This window comes from Trichosurus vulpecula, unplaced genomic scaffold (genome assembly GCF_011100635.1).
Source record: "Trichosurus vulpecula isolate mTriVul1 unplaced genomic scaffold, mTriVul1.pri scaffold_43_arrow_ctg1, whole genome shotgun sequence".
Lineage (NCBI taxonomy): Eukaryota > Metazoa > Chordata > Mammalia > Diprotodontia > Phalangeridae > Trichosurus > Trichosurus vulpecula.
Window position 1 is genome coordinate 103,202 of NW_023494526.1, and position 18,154 is coordinate 121,355.

The 18,154-nt window shown below is 46.9% G+C and overlaps 1 protein-coding gene across 1 annotated transcript; it reads right to left on the reverse strand.

Annotated features, from left to right (window-relative positions):
- Positions 1–7,290: 7,290 nt before the first annotated feature.
- LOC118833345 (H-2 class II histocompatibility antigen, E-S beta chain-like) lies at positions 7,291–17,738 on the reverse strand. The gene is made up of 6 exons (XM_036740705.1): positions 17,540–17,738; positions 11,527–11,796; positions 9,294–9,575; positions 8,679–8,789; positions 8,189–8,212; positions 7,291–8,018 (listed from the first exon to the last, which is right to left on the reverse strand). The coding sequence occupies exons 1-6, from the start codon at positions 17,640–17,642 to the stop codon at positions 8,005–8,007; spliced, it is 804 nt and encodes a 267-aa protein (XP_036596600.1). The 5' UTR covers positions 17,643–17,738; the 3' UTR covers positions 7,291–8,004.
- Positions 17,739–18,154: the final 416 nt, after the last annotated feature.

Below are 18,154 nucleotides of genomic sequence, written 5' to 3' on the forward strand. Positions count from 1 at the left end.
ATTGCTGCTTTACCGTTTAAGTGGTGGGATGAATAGAACTAGACCATCCAACGATTACCTGATGAAAAAGGTTATAAACCAGTGCTTGGAATGAAAAAATAGGGTGCCATGATTATGCAGTGTGACAATTATGCAGTGAAATACCGTATGTATCATTTCACACCCATAATCCTCTGCTTCTGCAATGGAGGGATGTCCTTTTACTCATGTCTTCTCAGAGGCCCAAGTTTGGTCATAAATATACATCATTAACTTTGCTGATTTACCCTTTCCATGTATATTGTTATAATTATTGTATATAATGTTTTTTTCTGGTTCTTCTTCATTTTATAATAGTTAATATGTCTTCCAAGTCTTCTCTGAATCCTTCCTCATCATTAAATTTATATACCATGATTTGTTTTGCCATTACGCAATCAGTGAGCACTCATCTTGTTTCTACTGCTTTGGTGCCACAAAAAGAGCTGCCATAAATATTCTGACCTATGTGTGTGTGTGTGTGTGTGTGTGTGTGTGTGTGTGTACATGCGTGCGTGTGTGTGTGTGTGTGTGTATCTTTGTCATTTTGAATATGATGAAAGCACATATCTAAAACTGAAAGCTAGCATTACTTGCAAAGGGGTAACACGAGACATTTTCCCACTGAGTAACAGAGTAAAGCCAGGAGGCTTCCTTTCCCCCCTATTTTGGGCGCCTGCTCCCCAGTGTGAAGCAGCATTACACTGGAAACATCACTGGCTCTGGAATAAAAGAACAGAATTTCAAATCTAGACTCTGATCCCTATTACCACTGTAACCCTGGGCTCTCTTTTCTTCCTCTTCTATATAATTTAGCTTGGTGATCTGGTCAACTCCTACAGATTAAACTATCATTGCTAGACAGATGGTTTTCATATCTATTTGTCCAGCACTAGCCTCTTTCCTGACTTCCATTCTCCCATCTCTAACTGTCCATCAGACACTCCTAAACTGGATGTACTCTAGTTATCTTCAAACCAACATGTCCAAAACTGAACTTACTGCTTTTGCCCCAACTCCAAACTCCCCACCACCCTCATTCTTCTATGACTATAGAAGGTACAGACTCACATCATTGTCAGCCTTGACTCTACACTCTCATCTCTGAAGGACAAACATCAACCTCTGTGAATAGAAAATGAGTGGAGACCCAATCGGAACTGACCGTTGGGCAAACAGCTTTCTCCCTCCCTCTTCTCTTCCTTCCTTCCTTCCTTTCCCTCTATCCATATAGGGCACCTTCACTTTCAACTCTAGATCTATGATCTATAATCAAAGAGCACTGATTGCTGGAAAAAATGTATCAAAGGAAACAGTGAAGTCTTTGAATCCATGGTCTATTGCTTTTTCACTAAAGAATATGCCAGAAGGGCAATTCCCTTGGAAATGGACAGGTTACTTAGAGACTAAAGAGAACTCCCTTGATATTCTCCTGTTCCTAACAATCATTAGGTTCTTGCTTCTCTGTGGGATTTATGGCTTTCTCCTACTTTACCTTAGATCCCTAAATTCCTGAGATCTTTGTTTCCAGAAATGATGATTTCATACATGAGATTCGTATCAGTCCAAATGAAGGAGTCTGGTAGCCTAGATTCTAGGAATCTAGACAAATGTCCGCATCCTTCCAACAGTTCCTTAGTGGAGATAAAAAACATAAATATTCCAATGGGTTAGAATCTATAAGAAACTGAAAACTGAAACATTGCTCAGAGATGACATTGTTTCTGTACAAAAGGAAAAGTCGCTGAGCAGTCTTGGGTGTCCCATCCACCACCAGCCTTTTAGGGAGTTGCCATTCTCTCCCTTCCTAGCTCACATTTACTCCTCTGACCCTGACAGGCTTCTGCATTCTCTGAAGAGGGAGAAGAGCCCAACTTGGATGTGGAGCAGATGAGGCCCAGCATCCTCATTTCCACCCATCTTGACACTTCTGCTGCTGGTCAAGAACAGCCTCCCATAAACTTCATTACGTAAAGGCAAGTTCTGGGCAGCCCGACTCCTTGCATGGAAATGAACTGACCACAAAAATCACTCATTCAGAAAGCCTTTCCTGCTAAGCATTATGTGCAAATGTTATGGTCATTTTTAAAAATTTCATTTCCTTCTACTCACCCCAAAGAGCCCTAATTGAGGGGGGATCTTGCATAAGACTCAGTTACTGGAACTGATAAAAAGCTAACAAACTACTACCAAAGGCCCAGGAAATGGCTGGAAGTATATTTCGTAACTGTGGCCAAGGGGGACAATCGTTAGCTAATTATAAGACTTAGAGGAAACTAAGAGGAGAAAAGAGTTTTGTGCCTGACGCTGAGAAGCCTTTGCCTGACAAGATCAACAGCCAGAATACCTGTTGATAGGGTAACACTTCTTTGCATGAAATGTCTCTGATAAAGGTCTATTATCCAACACATGTAGGAAACTAACACAAATCTATAAGGCCAAGAGCCTTTTCCAGTAGCACTCAAAAGAAATGAATAGTTCTCAAGTTTGCACCAAATCACAAACAATGATAAAATGAAATTAAAACAACCCTGAGGTCTCCCCTCTTCCCCAGCAAATCTTCCAAGGTGATAACACATAAAAATGGTCAATGTGGGAAGAACTACGCAAAGACAGGCAGGTTGATGCCCTGTTTATGGAGCTATGAACTGGTACAACAATTGTGAAAAACAATTTGGAATTATGCTAAAAGATGTCAACATCTCCATACCCTTTGATCCTAAGATCCCACACCTTAACATATACACCAAGGGTGTCAAAGACAGAAAAAAAACTTCAGATATGAACATATATCAAAATATTCACAGCAGCATTCTGTGGTACCAAAGAAATAGAAACAAAGGAGGGGCTCAGCAAGTTGTGGCACATGAATGTAAGGGAATTGTGTTGCAACAGAAGAAACAATAAAAATGAAAAAATTCAGAGAAACATGGGAAGACTTAAATGAACTGATACAGAACAGTGTGAGCAGAACCAAGAAAGAAACACACTCAAGACTACAAAATGGGGCGGGGGGGGGGACAGGGAGAGATGATGCTGAATGTTATGGAATCATATGTTGCAAGTCCCCAGCCTCACAACAAACTCGGGGTTCCCCCCAAGCCCCAGGCCTTTGCCTAGCAAAGAGCCTGATCTCGCGGACAATGTATGGGGCGGGAGCCAAAAGATGGTGAATGACTCCGTTTATTATTTCAGCAAGCAGCATTTTTATATCTTTAGTGATGTAGGTACATTCTCTGGTTACATGAGTGAAAGACAGGTAAAAATCAAGATACCTAGGAACTAGGACCGCCCCAACTCCACCTACTCTCCTCCCCTACTCTTCCTGCGGGCAGGCAGTCCAAGCAAAGAACCGGAAGTTCCATGTGCTCTGGCAAGCCCAGACAGAGAGCCGGAAGTTCCAGGTGCTCAAGCAAGTCCGGGCAAAGACCTGGAATTGCTAGGGAGGCAACAAAGTCGAGACCCCTCCTCCTGGCTCCACCCATATCTCAGCAGGCCCCTGGGCTTGGAGGTCCAAGGAGGGCAGGGCTCGGCTCTAACTCGGCCGGTAACAACTCCCCCTTTTCGTTTTGCACCAAGAGTCAACGGGTACTGACTCAATGGCTGTATACAGGGCCCCAAAAAACATACTCGTCACTAAAGGAGTACAACATAGCAAAAAAGGCAAGGCCCCCACAATGGCCACAGTCTCTAAGACATGACTAAGCCAATTGGGGGTTAACAAGGTCTTAATACGACTCAGAAAGTCGTCTATAACACTGTCAGGTTATAAGTTCTCATGTACTGCCCCTCCTTCCTCAGTGGCCAATTGTAACACCTGGGTAATTTCTGCTATAATGTTCTGATTATGAAATAAGGCTTAAACATAGCCTTCATTATCCTAAGGACACAAGGTAGACAAAAACTTATTATGACCAAACAAAGAACATAAGGTACTGTATGGAAAATAGTCAAGAATACATTAGGAAATGGGTAAATGTTTTGAAAATACCAATAATTTTTGAAACTATCAATAATCAATAATTGTTTTGCTACTTCAATATTCCACTCAATCAGTAGTCCACTCACTAACTCGTACTCCCCCTTTTTGTTATTGCTGATACCTCACCACTACAGGTACATCCAAATTTTTTCCTTTAACTATCCCCTTGTAAGATAAACATTGGAAAGATTGAATGACGCATTGACAAATCAAAGGGGGCAGTCCCCTTTGTGAATACAGATACATAGACCCAAAAGGAAAAGCAATGATGCAATTGTCCCTTTAAGATTCAAAAAGTGTTTCCCTGTATAGCTGTCCAGCAGGGAGCATCAAGTCTTCTGGTCCTTGGTATCTGTTCCAGTCATCTCCAGCACAGGCTTCTTCTTCTTCTCTTCTTGCAGGAACAAGCTTTCTATCCATTCTCCTACAAGAGTAATCTTAGCAGAATTTTAAGTTACATTTCTAATCCTTATAACCCTGATCATTTTACAAATTCAAAATTGGAACCTTGACCAATTGTTCTGTTTAAGAAATTCGTATCAGAAACCAAATTCTTATACTTCACAGTTACTCATCATTAATTTTCCCCACCAGAGGGATGAGACTCCAGTACATACATAAATACATTAAATAACCAATTTTCAACACAGTACATATAATGTCATAAACTTTTGTCATGCCATGTTTCTTTGATGGCATTTACAGGATAATACACAAACCATTCTTCTTTTAACATTACTAATTGTAACAAAGCTTTAGACAAGCTTGATATTAACCAAATAGCAAAATAATATTCTCACAAGCCCTTGACCTAATTGTCTCCATACCATTACTGAGAGAAAATATAACTCATATATGGACCTATGCAAAAGTGCTACTCCCAGTCCTATAGTAATCTAAGATGTTCCATAATCAATATTTTAGATTTTCACTGTGCTTACAAAACCTTCTAATAATAGAAATTTTGCCACCAAGAGTGTAGGGACACAGAGTAAGGGGACCATATTTTCCCCAGCTTCCTGTCACCTCCAGGCAGAGGCCATGTTAAACTGCAAGCTGCACTGAGTCAGGCTTAGACTGCCAGGTTTCAGTTGAGGCATCAGATCAAGACGGTCCCACCTCAGCACATGCTGAACAGTTGCCCCCTCAACTCTGCCAAGAAATCATACCTGCAGCTCATGCTTGCCCTCTCACAGGGCTGCTGGCATCTTGGGTCAGCCTTCCTTCATACTCACACCTGGAGTTAGACTCAGAAAAACAGTCAGTTAACAGTCCCATAAAGTCTTCGAATGGCAAGATTGAATGAATATAATCTTACATTGCTTCAGGAACATCCTTAAAACTAGCTCTAAATAGCTTGCAAGCATTTTCTCCCTTGTTCATAAAATCTTCCCCTTAAGATCATAAATTACTGCTCTAACACATTTGCACCAGTTTCTCTTCAATCTTCCTATTCTTCTCTAATTATGCCTGATCTGAAAGAATTGAGCCATATAATTTTATCTTTATGTTTTAGATGATAGAATGAATTCAAATCCACATTTAACTTTTCCCATTAATACAGAAATATTCTACAACTTCTCTTTTGTCACTACCTGCTTATTTCTGATTACAGAGATCTGCCATAAAAAAGCATCATATCATCTCACCCAGAACTTGGATAACTCACAGAAAACTGCAACCAATTAGCTTACAGGTGGAGATTCAGCAGGCCTTCTGAAAATCATACAAAAAGAGTTTACAGAGCATATTTCAAAAGTATTTTCCTTTCTTTAAAGCAAAACAACCTTTAAACATTTGGATTCATTCACAAATTAGTCCATAAACCTCCAGATTAACATAAATACAGCTTTAGATGATACAGGCTTGATAATCACACTCCTATACCTTCAAAGCATTATAACAACTGAATTCTTTGTTATTACAGAATTTCTGAAAAACTTTTTCATAGGAATTGTTGATTCTGTGACTTCTGGTATTTCTACATTAATACATTAATATATAAATACATGCATAACATATATTAATACATTAATATCTTAAATACACTTTATTAGGAATATCTGCCTGGCCATGAATGATCTTATAAAAGAAAAAGAAAAAACTTTATTTGCACCCCGCTTTCTCCAAGCTTCATCTTATGCATTCCAATCCCTGACACTAATTCTTCCGCTTTTACAAAAAAGGTTTGAATTAACAAAAAGCCTAAGGAATTTGAAAGAGGTGAGCCACTTCCTTTCAAGCAAAAGGAGCAAGCTAAAACAATTTTAGTATCCCCTCCCTTCTGTGTACCCCAGCATGAGAAGAGAGGGATCCTTTTCAGTTGCTGAGCAGAACTGACAAAGGTGAGTTAAAGAGGAACTCAGGATTATCCATGATAAAAATCTCAGCCACAGGTAAATTACCTTGGGCTGGGAAGTCCCATAGAGAACAAAAGAGCCTGCCTATGTTAATTTCCCAGGCAGGGAGCTTCCTTGACCAACGGTAAGATTTAACATTTTTAACACAGACATACCTTACATAGACAGAGCTTCATGATTATACAAATCAAAATCCTTCTTATAGTGAATACCCACAGTTTCAATAAAACCTTTCATCATTAACTACAGGTTACAAGTTTCTTTTAGTTTCAGCTCCTAAGGTGGAGTGGGGGGAGGAGGTGGCCCAGAGCACATGGACCCCGAGCCACGTGAACTCAACTACAGCCTCTACCCCCACAATCAAACTCCTCCATACCAGTCTCTCTCTCCTTCCCAAACTTTTTTCTTTTCTTTTTACCCTCTGTATCTCCAGTTTCAATCTTTCTTTCCCAAACTACCTTAAACATTTCAAGTGAATAAATTTACATACTCACCCAGCAGGCAGCCCAGGCAAAGAACCAGAAGTTCCATATGCTCTGGCAAGCCGAGATGGAGAGCCGGAAGTTCCAGGTGCTCAAGCAGGTCCGGGCAAAGACCTGGAATTGCTAGGGAGGCAACAAAGTCGAGACCCCTCCTCCTGGCTCCACCCATATCTCAGCAGGCCCCTGGGCATCGAGGTCCGAGGAGGGCAGGGCTGGGCTCTAACTCAGCCGTAACAATCATAGATAACACAACTTGGCCACAGAGAAGAGAAAATAAACATTTCACGGAAGAAGTGGGGAGACTATGGGTATGCACTGTTGCATACACTGTTGGGTTATATGTGATCAACGTGATGGTGATTATGGAACTTTTGAGTAAAAATTCTGTTATGAGGGAAGGCCAGTGGGAGTAGGGTATATATTAAGCAATGAACATAACATAAACACAAAATGTATCACTACAACTTTAATTTTTTAAAAGTGCAATGGAGAGGCACATGATAGGCAAGCACAGGCTACAGCATATCATCGAAGAAGAACTGAGCAGAAGTGGTAGAAGGAAAGTCATCAGAGAGAGGTATCACCAGAATGAGGGGGGCCCTTCACAGAGGAAAGCTAAGGATTTCTGGGCAGACAGCTTGTGAAGGCCACTGGTATCTATGTAACATAAAGATATGTAGAGGAAGGCCACCAGCAGGCTGGTTAATCAACTTCTGTAGGAATCCTGGAAGAAAATGGACAAGAGGCACCCAGGATGAAAAGGTGTAGATGGATCGCAATCTGCACCTCTGGAGGCATTTCACACTTTGACAGATTCTACAGATCCTAAGTGATGAAGTTACCTCCTCTGCTCCCCTCACTTTGTCTTCGTGTCACCAAACACCAGTTGATTCTGAGTCCTCTCATTTATTAGGGCGAAGGCTCAAGGGACAAAAATGGATTTAAAAAGGTACAGAAACAAAGGAGGGTGGAGGGTGTCTCTGAAGCTCTGTTGGGGAAACGCCAAAGAGTCCAGACAGAATTGAAGGTACAGGGAAGGAGCTATTCCAGGGAAGGGGTCAGCAGAGTTAACCTCCTGGAGATCTGGGCACAAGCAGGGGCCTCCAAATGTGAGAGGGAGGCATTGGGAACACAACAGTTCCAGGGGACACAGCCTCAGAGATCAGCTCAGGAGCCCTGCAGAGGACAGAGAACAGGCATGTAAGAGTCTACATGGGGGTCTGAAGCCACAAGCACAACAACTTCTTCCAACTAAGGGTCCCAAAGTCTCTTCTTAGCTTCAGGCCCCACTGGGCAGATGCTGTAGCTATGAGAACCCTGATCCCACCTGGGTAGAAGGACCTTACCTGTTGGCTGTGAACCCTGATTTCCTGGGAAAGGAAGAAAGACAGACATACGAATCCTGGTAAATTCTAGAGCCATAGAAGCAAAGGGCACCGTGGTTCTGAGCACTGTGGCACAGGGGACTCATAATACTGCTTAGCTCAGTACCTGATATCACAAAGGAAGCACTTAATTGATGCTTTATCTATCCAGCTGCAACTGTGTGAGTAGATGCGGGGAGGGGGAATGGCAGGGGGGAGGGGCTAAAGGCTGGAACCTGAGACCCCTCTCCCAAGACTGTCTCTAGTAGTGAATATGAGATTCCTTGAGACCCTTGAGCCATGGGATCTGGCCTGTTCACCACCTAAGGAGGAAGAGCTGAAGCCAGAGCCAGACCACCCCTTCACCCCTGACCTGGGGCCAGATTTCTAGCACAATTAAATATCCTCTCTCGCTCTCCTGGAGAAGGTCAGGGAGGGGAGGGGGCTCAGGACTTTCCCCAGACTATCTCACCTTTCTGACTCCTCCTGTGGACAATGAGGCCAACCCCAAAGAAGATCAGCCCCAGCACGAGGCCCCCGACTCCACTCAGCATCTTACTCTGGGCAGATTCAGACTGTGCTCCTGGGGAGAAGAGATAGCAGGGATCAAAACCTTCCCTCCAGGAACCAGGCCCATGTGGGGAGCAGATGGGTCTGAGGGGAGCCTGAGAAGGTGGTTAAATCCTGTCTAAGAAGGGAAGGGACAGATGTGGGAAGGGCCTTTCAGGACTCAGGAAGTGAAAGCTCACCAGGGGACACTGACATCAATCCATCTCAAAGCCTAGCTCCCCTACCCCAGGAGAAAGGGGTCTATAGGCTGATCACAGAGTCCCAGATGGAGGCCAGCTCCCAGGACTGGGGCCAGTGAGGAGGCTGACAAGGTTCTAGGTCTCCACGGCTCTTAGTTCAGCATTGCCATGAGGGGGCTGTGCTGGGGAAAGAGGGGAGGGTGGGTAGCAGCACATGGGGTTTGTATTAGCCCAGGGCAGGAGAAAAGAAGGCACAGGACACACACTGAGGGGATCTCAGAGCTAGCTCCATGTCCTGAGCAACGTTAGAACTGGAGGGTGAGGGAGCTCTATCTCACTCCAGTCTAAGATGACAGGTCTCTGAAGGCTGGAGTGCTCCACTTGGCAGGTGTAGACGTCTCCACGCTTGGGGGTCATTTCCAGCATCACCAGGATCTGGTAGGTCCACTCTCCATTGCTGATCAGGCCTGTGGACACAACCCCAGCTGTCTCCTCCTGCCCGTTCAGGAACCACCGGACCTCAATGTCCCCAGGATAGAAACCAGTGACAGAGCAGACAAGCAGGTTGTGGTGTCCCAGGGGAGCCGTCTTTGATGGATACACAGTCACCTCGGGCTCAACTGGAAGAAAGAAGAAAGACCTTGAGTGAGGGAGCCAGAGCAGGTCTTTCTAGTCCAGCCCCCACCTCTGTCACCTGATCCACCACCAGGCTCAGGCCTCCTCTCCTCCCCAGGGCCAGAAATGGGCATCTTGGCAGACATTTAAGGTCCCCCTGAAGTAGCAGGAAGTAGGTGGGGGGAGTCCATGGTGCTGAATTATCACAGTCTCAGGTCAGGATTCAGTGATATGGGAAGAAATTAGCAGGCCAGATTTCTCATTGTAAATAGCTACGTTGTAATGGATTATTTCCAAAGCAGATCATAAGTGTAGGTAATAAACTATTTTCAGGAAGACTTCTAGCTCTAATATTAAGAGATGCTCTCAATCCACTGAAGAAATTTTGAATCAGGGGAGCTGTGGGGAACACCTAGGCCCAGTAGAAACCTGAGCATCCTGACCCAGAGTCCAGGGGCCCTGGGAGAAGCAGAAATATGTCTGGGTCCCTGGAGAAAGACAATTTCAGTGATGAGGCCTCAGGTGTAAGAGTCTGTGTTATCAGAGAAGGCTGGAGGGGGAAGAGAGGGAGAGAATGTGGTTGAGACAGGAGAGGGCAGAGCATGGGAAGTCTCTGCTGAGCTTAGATTCAGGAATAAAAAAGGGACAGTTTTATTGATAACTTAAAAAGGTTCATGAAGCCTGGGCACTCAGGAATTGGGGAATTTAATTTTAGATTAACTATTTTGTTGCTGTTCTCTCGTTTTTCAACTCTGTACAACTCTTTGTTACCTTCTTTGGGATTTTCTTGGCAAAGATACTGGAGTGGTTTGCCATTTCCTTCTCCAGCTCATTTTACAGATGAGGAAACTGAGGCAAACAGGGTTAAGTTGATGTTGGTGCAAACAGTGCCCTAAGGACTAAATTGCCTTTTTCCTGGGGATGCCTTAATGTATCTTAATACAAAGGTACCCTAAGAGATGAGTTTCTCTCCCTGGCACCCCAAAGTCTCCTTCCCTTCTCTTGTGTCCGGTCCTGACTCCCTTATCTTGTCCTTACCCTGTGAGGCTTATCATATCCCTAAATCTCCAGCCCCCACAAGAAGCCCTAAAATCATCCTACAGGCTGTGTAGCTTTTTGTCTCTATAAGTCTGGTCCCTTCCCTCCATCAGTGCCTTTGTTTGGCTCCTTGCTAAGTCTCAGGCCCGCTGCTTTTGGATCAATAAAGCTCCCCTTGGCTACAGAGAAGGTCTAAGGGAATCCTGTCACATCTGATGAACCAGCTCTCCCAACTCTGACCTCATCAAAGCCACTTGCCCAGAGTCACAGAGCTAGTAAGTGTCTGAGGCCAGGTTTGAACTCAGCAAGATGACTCCAGGCCTGGCGCTCTAACCACTGCCCTACCTGGCTGCCTCTTAACCACTTAGCATTGTATGAATGGGAGTTATTTAGTGGTGAAGGGTCTGTGGCCTGTTCCCAATGCAAGTTATCCCCATTAAAATAGGAGGAGGAAAACAATCTGAATCTGACTGAGGAAAAAGGACTCAAGGAACCAACATCCATGCTGCTACAGGAGGGTCTCTCCCCCTTCCCTCTGTCACTCCCCTTCTTCTCCCTCTCCTCCCTCCTCCTTTCTCCCTCCATCCCAATCCCCTCCCCCATACGTGTTCCTTCCTCTTCATCCCCCTTTGTCCCCCATCTCTCCCCTCCCATCTCCCTCCCTTCACCCCTGCTCCCCCTTGTCTCTCCCCTGCTCTGGGGGCCCCTGTTCCTGCATCTGCTCCTGTGACCCCCCCACCTTCTCTCCTCCTCACCTGCCCCCTCCCATCACTGCCTCCCCTCCGTCTGCGCTCCCTTCCAGCCCCTTCTCTTCTCCTCCCTCCCTGCTCCGCCCCTCCCCCGCTCCCCCCTCCCTCTCCCTGGGTCCCTGCTGGGCTCCCCTGGTCCCCCCTCCCCTCCCCGGGGGCGCGCACTCACCGCGCCTGCGCACTGAGAAGGGCTCGATGACCTCGTAGTTGTGCCTGCAGTAAGTGTCCACCTGGCCACGTCTACCCTCCAGGTAATCCTTCAGGCTGTTATAATACTCAGCACTGCGCCGCCCCAGCTCCGTCACCGCCACAAACTCCCCCACGTCGCTGTCGAAGCGCACATATTCCTCCCGGTTGTAGATGTATCTATCCACAAACCGCAGGCGCTCCGTCCCGTTCACAAAGTGACACTCGGACTTCCCCTGCTCCGTGAAGTGCTCTGGGGGACACCGGGAGGAAGGGTCAGCCCTGACGGACACCCCGCCCCCGCATCCATGACCACAACCTGGGCCTGATCGACTAGAACATGGCCCGCCTCCCGCTGCCCTTCCTGCGCATGCTCAGCCCCACCCCCTCTGAGGCCCAGAGACCGCTAGCGACTTTTCCGAGGTCACACAGCAAATCTGGAATGGAGGCAGGACTAGAACCCAGACCTTCATCTTCCGGACCGGTCCTGCCTGCCTGCTGCGTCACAGCTGCCTCTCAACCACACCCAGCCTGGTGCAAACACTCCCAGGAAATTTTACCCAACAGCCTCCCCAAGTCCTCCTCACCCCAGTCTAACCTCTCTGATCATTACCCCTCCAGTGTATCTTTGTACTCCCCCTCACCCCAGCCCCTCTGCAGAGACCCGGACTGGTGACAGACCCTCCCCACACTCTCAAGACTCTGCAGGTCACACCCCCCTCTCCCCTTTGATCAAGGGACATTAATCACATCAACACTACCCTCCCTACCAGAAAGGGTTTGGAGATCTGCTGTGTGTGTGTGGCTCTGCTCACAATCCTGTGACTGTGGACCAGGGCCCCTCCCCCATCACCCCTCCTGGGCATGGCTTGTGCCCCCCTCCTCCTGGAATGTAAGCTCCTGGAGGGTGGGAAATGACTCCATTTTATGTGTAAACTAGCCCTCAGCACAGTGCCTGGCACACAGGAAGCACTAAATTAATGCTTATTGACTGACTGATATCATTTATCTATCCACCCCACAAAGGACAAAGTAATTTTTAAAAAGTCTGAGTCTGACCACTGAACTCACCCCCTCAAGAACCTTTAGTGGCTCCCTATGGACCCTTGGAGAAATTTCAAAACCCCAGCCTTAGCATGTAGAGCCCTCCCCAGTCTGAGTCCAGCCTACCTTTCCAGCATCTCCTATTGTCCCCCTCACATACAATTCAGTCAAACTGACCTACTGGCTGCTCCCCAAACTCAGCATTTCATCTCCCACCTCCAAACATGTGAACAGCCTCCATGCCTGGCCTGCCCTTCCCACCTCACACCCCAACTCATGGATTCCTAGCTTCCTTTATACTTAACAGTCTTTCTTCTCTGTGCACTGCTGTACTTCCCCAAAGAGAGTCAGTCAATCAACAGGCATTTATTAAGTGCTTGCTGTGTGCTAGTCACTATGTTAGATGCTGGGAATACAAATATAAAGAAGGGAACCATCCGCAGCTTTACATTCAAATGGGAGTGACAAGTGTCCATAAAAGTACAGACAGCACGAATCCGAGTGAGTAGAAGGTAGGGAAGGAGGGAAGACGCTGCATTTGGGGGATCAGGAAAGGCTTCACCTAGAAACTGGTGCTTCAGCTGAGCCTTAAAGGAAGACAGGATCCAAGAGGCAGAGGGAAGCAGGGAGTGTATTCCAGGAATGGGGGATGGCCAGGGACAAAGGCCCAGAGGTGGGAGATGGATTCAGTCTGTGAGGAAAAGGCCAGTTTGGACAGATCACAGAGTACAGGAAGAGGGGAATTGTCATATAAGAGAGGGTTCCAGTGAAGGAATAAACAGAGGAAGTTCTAACTGATCACAGAAGCAATAGGGAGCCAGTGCTGTCTACTGAGGAGAGGAGTGACTTAGTCAGATTTGCTCTTGAGGAAAAATACATTTTAGGTGTGTGACAGATGGTCTGTAGTGAACAGAGACTTGAGACAGGAACAGTAAATTAGGAGGCCATGATAATAATCTGGGTGAGGGATGATGAGGGTCTGCTCACATGGTGGCCAGAGCAGCAGAAAGGGTTGTATGTAGGAAGAAATTGAGATTAGTTCAGCAGGTGATGAATTATGGGAACTGAGTGAACCCCACTGACTGCATCTTGTGACTCAGTTCTGGAGCTAGCTCAGCTCCCTTTCTATCCCATTATGGGAAGAGCCCAATTTCTGTCTTGTGAGAAATTGTGTTCAATTGTGGGAATTGGGAGAAAACCTTATTTCATTGTTTGAACCTAGGGATGCATGGCTGGAGGCTGGACCAGCTCTCCTGCTGCTTAGAGACCCTTAACTAAGGCCCAAGGTTGTGTGGACCACAAAGAAGGGCAGATCAGGAGACTGAGGCAGGGAGTTTTGTCACAGTTTTACATCCCAAGCTGCCCATCTGCCTTATCTGAAATCTGGCCCCCTTCTATTCAGTCACTCAGTGTTTCCATGCTCCTTTGAGTGTGCACAGACCCTTGAGGGGGGCACCTCTTTCTAATTTCAGGGAATTGCACCTCTTTGCTCTCCCTCTTCCAACTTGGAAAGTCCCTAATCCTTCCTCCAATTAGAATTCAAGTAACCTAATGTTCTTTTGTTTCCTTTTAATTCATTGGCCTTATGTGATTCCTTGTTTTTAATATATAAAAGTCTGTCTCATCCTATGTTCAGGGTCCAGGCCTAAGCTGAGGAAGTCTGGTCTCAGTTTGTACAGTAATTGGCAGACATCGCTAATAAATTGATATGCACAAAAGCTCGAACCTTTGTTTCCTTCCTCAGCTCATGTTTTATCCGCCACATGTAAGGAAGGTTATGGCAGTGACTCTGGGGGGGTGGGGCAGAGTCAGGCACTGAAGATAAAACCAAGGTCATGAACCATGAGATGAGAAGAATTGCATTATGTTCATCAGGAATAGGAAAGTCTAAAAGAGGGATGGGTTTGGGGGAAAAGCAATGAGTTCCATTTTGGACATGTTGTGTTTAAGAGAGCTTAGAGAGACAGGGCCTGAAATATCCAGGAGGCAGCGGGTAATGCTGGACAGGCACTGGGAGGGAAACACAGACCTTGGAGTCATCTGAACAGAGATGGGAATGAACTCTATGGGAGCTGAGGAAGTTACAGAGAGGAGAGAAGAGGGCCCAGGACAGAGCCTTAGGAAACACCCCCATTTAGGGCATAGGATGTGGATGATAAACCTGCAAAGGGGACTGAGAAAGAGTGATTACACAGGTAAGGAGAGAACCAAGAGAGAGCAGAGTCACAAAAACCCAGAGAGGAGAGAATACCTAGGAGCTGAGGGAGGCTGACAGGGTCGAATTCAGCGAAAAGTTCCTGGAGGATGAAGCCTAAGAAAAGACCATTGGCTTTGGCAACTAAGAGAGAGCTCCAGAGGCCAGGCATGATGGGTCAAGCTTCACCATCTGGAGTTGCCTCCTAACTGGTTTCTTTGGTTTAAAATCTCCTCTCCAGAGCCCCCAGCTCACCCCATGACTCTCCATTGCTGTTCCGATAAAGAAATTCTTTAGCCTAGAAAGGAAGGCCTTCTCCACCACTGCCTCCATTTCCCTTTCTAGCCTTCTTTCCAACTTCTACCCACATGAGACTCCAGCCCAAGCCAAAGGCTATTCACACTCCCTTAGTTCCTCCCACAAAGAGGACCTTCTCTGTGTCATTCTCTCACAGACATGGATTCTCTCCCTTTTATGGTGAGGTGCCATCATCCTCCCAGTCACCTCGGCTCACAACCTCAGTGTTATCCTCACCATATTGAATCTGTTGTTGCCAAAACTTGGCAATTTTGCCCTTGTGGCATCTTGAATACACCTGACCCTGATGCAGGCCCTCTCCACCTTCCACATGCCCTGCTGCAATGGCTTGGTGGTGGGTCTGCCTGCCTCCAGGCTCTCCCCCTCTAGTCCAGCTTCCATTCAGCTGTCTAATGGATCTTCCTAAAGCACAGATCTGACCCTGTCACTCACCTGCTTAATAAACTCCAGTGGCTCCCTATCACCTCCAGCATCAAATTTAGAAATCCTGTTTGGCCTTCAAGGCCCTTCTCATGTTGACCCTCCTACCTTTTCAGTCTCCTTACCCCTGACTACCCCTCCCCCACCCATGTACCCTGTGATCCAGTGACACTGGCTTCCCTGCTGTACCTCCTGCCAGACACTCCATCTCCAAAATCTGGACATTCCCTCTGGCTGTCCCCATGTCTGAAATGCTCTCCCTCCCCATATCTGACTCATCACTTCCCTGGCTTCCTTCCCGTCCCAACTGAAATCCCATCTTCCAGGAAGCTTCCCAATCCTCCTTAATTATTCTAGTGCCTTCCCTCTGTTGGTTATTTCCAAAGCATCCCGAATATAACTTGCTTATACACAGTGGTTTTCACGTTGACATTCCCAGAGACTTTTACCTTTCTTTGTGTCCCCCGCAGTTAACCCAGTGCCTGGCACATAGTAAGGGCTTAGTAAAAGTTTGACTGACTTCTAGCTGGGAGGGTACTTCAACATTGTGTAGTTTGGAGGATTGTCCACATGGGGGCAGCACGTGCTCAGTACACCCATGGCTGACACCAGGATGTTCCTGGAGTTGTCAGCTGGGTTAAGCAGCCACCACCCTGCTAGGACTGGGAGATCACCCTGCCCTTGGGTTTCTCTTGCTCATGCCCTGACAGACTGTCTCTAGAAGGCCCTTCTCTCCTGCCCAGCCCTGGAGGATGGGGGCTACACATGGCAGGGGCAGAGCAAGTGACAAAGCTCAAAAGTGGGTCAGATTCTGGAGGATGGCTCTAGAGCAGGTTAGGATCCCAGGGAGACCGTGATTGGCCCGGCCAGGTGCCAGGCCTGGCTGCAGGGGAAATAACATGGACAGTGCCAGAGGGGCTTTTATCTGCTCCCCCACAATACTTACACCAGCTGGGAGAGGATTGTGTCCCATCCCAGAGGGCTCCCTCCCTGCCCAGGACAAAGGATCTCACTCCCCTGATGGGTCATGGCAGAGACTCCTTGATCCAGACCCCAGCTTCAGGGTGAGCAGCAGCAGTGTGGAGACCAGAGATGACACTGGCAGATGGGGGGCAGAGAGGGCAAGCCTTGCCTGATCCACAGGAGGCAGGGTTGGGGAACATTGGGCCTGTACCTCTTTTCTCAGCCCATGAACAAGGGATCATGAAGACAGGAGAAAAGCCATCCTGGGTCCATCCCTTTTGCCCCTCCAGCCCAGTGTCTGCCTCTAACCTGCCTCCAGGGGATGGATGGGGAGACCTTCCCCTACTGCACCAGGATGTTATTCATGAAAATCAGGGGTGGTCCCCAACTCCACCTTCACTTGTCCTTGAAACCATACCTGGGAAACTAATCCAGAAAAGTCTATCCCTTCCTTCCCAAATTACAGCCAAATTGAAACCTTTCCAGCAGCTGAGACAGACTCTGGGAAGATGTTTAGTGGGGCAGAAAAGTTTAGATGGGGGTGGGAGACCCTGGCAGCTCTGACCATGCCATCCCCTAATCAACAAGCTCCATGGACTCCCTGTCACCCCCAGGATCCAATATAAAGTCCTCTGCTTGGCCTTCAAGGCCCTTCACAACCTGGCCCCCTCCTACTTTTCCAGCCTTCTTACACTTTACATTCCCAGGCCCCCAGCACTCTGCTATCCAGTGACACTGGCCTTCTTGTTCTTCCCCCATACATTTCTCCATCTCCCCACTCTGGGCCCTCTCTGGCTGTCCCCCATACTTAGAATGTTCTTCCTCCTCACCTCTACCTCCTCACTTCAAGTCCCTGAACCCTGAGGAAAAGGGGGAAAGGAAGGAGGGCCAAAGGAAGAGTTAGTTGGGAGGGGAGCCTGAAAACAGATTTATTTACTGTCCAACTATCTGCGGTCCATCCTGTCCCAAGTCCTTCCTTTGGTCTGGGCCCAGAGAGAAGAGTGCTCCCCTTGGGCCCCACCTGTGCTCTCTGAGAAGCTGCTGCTCTGTTATTTACCTGGGGCACGTCTGCCTGCAGCCACCTGGGAAGTCAGCACCAGCAGGGTCACAGCCAGAACCTCTATCCAGACTCTATCCTTGGGGAGCAAGACACACAGCATCCTGGAGACAAGATGAGGCTGAGGGACCCAGAGATATAACAGTCGAGATGGCCCTCACTTCATGGGAACTACCCCCCACATCTCCCAGACTAAGAATTTACACTCTCTTGTCTGCCCCAGGGCTGGGCAACCTCAGAGTTGAGAGAGCCAATGAGCATTAGGAACGAAGGGCATCATCAGTTCCTAGGCAGAGGTTCCTTTTGCAGGGCCTGTTCTAATACTGAAATGTTTTTGTGGTTAAGGAAAAAAAAAGGTCACAGAAATCATAGAATCTCAGGGAAGTAAGAGGCCCAGAGGTCATGTCTTACCTGGACTATTGTAATAGCCAAATGTAAAGGTGCTGAAGCTGAGCTGATCAATGAATGTCTTCATTACTGTAGTGTGTCCCATACAACTGGAGGACAAATGTTCCAGTATTTTTTAAAAAGGGAAGATGGATGAGTCTGCAGTCTATGGTTCAATGAATTTTGCTTTTGCCTCCCAAAAAAATTTAAAACCCATTATAAAAGATA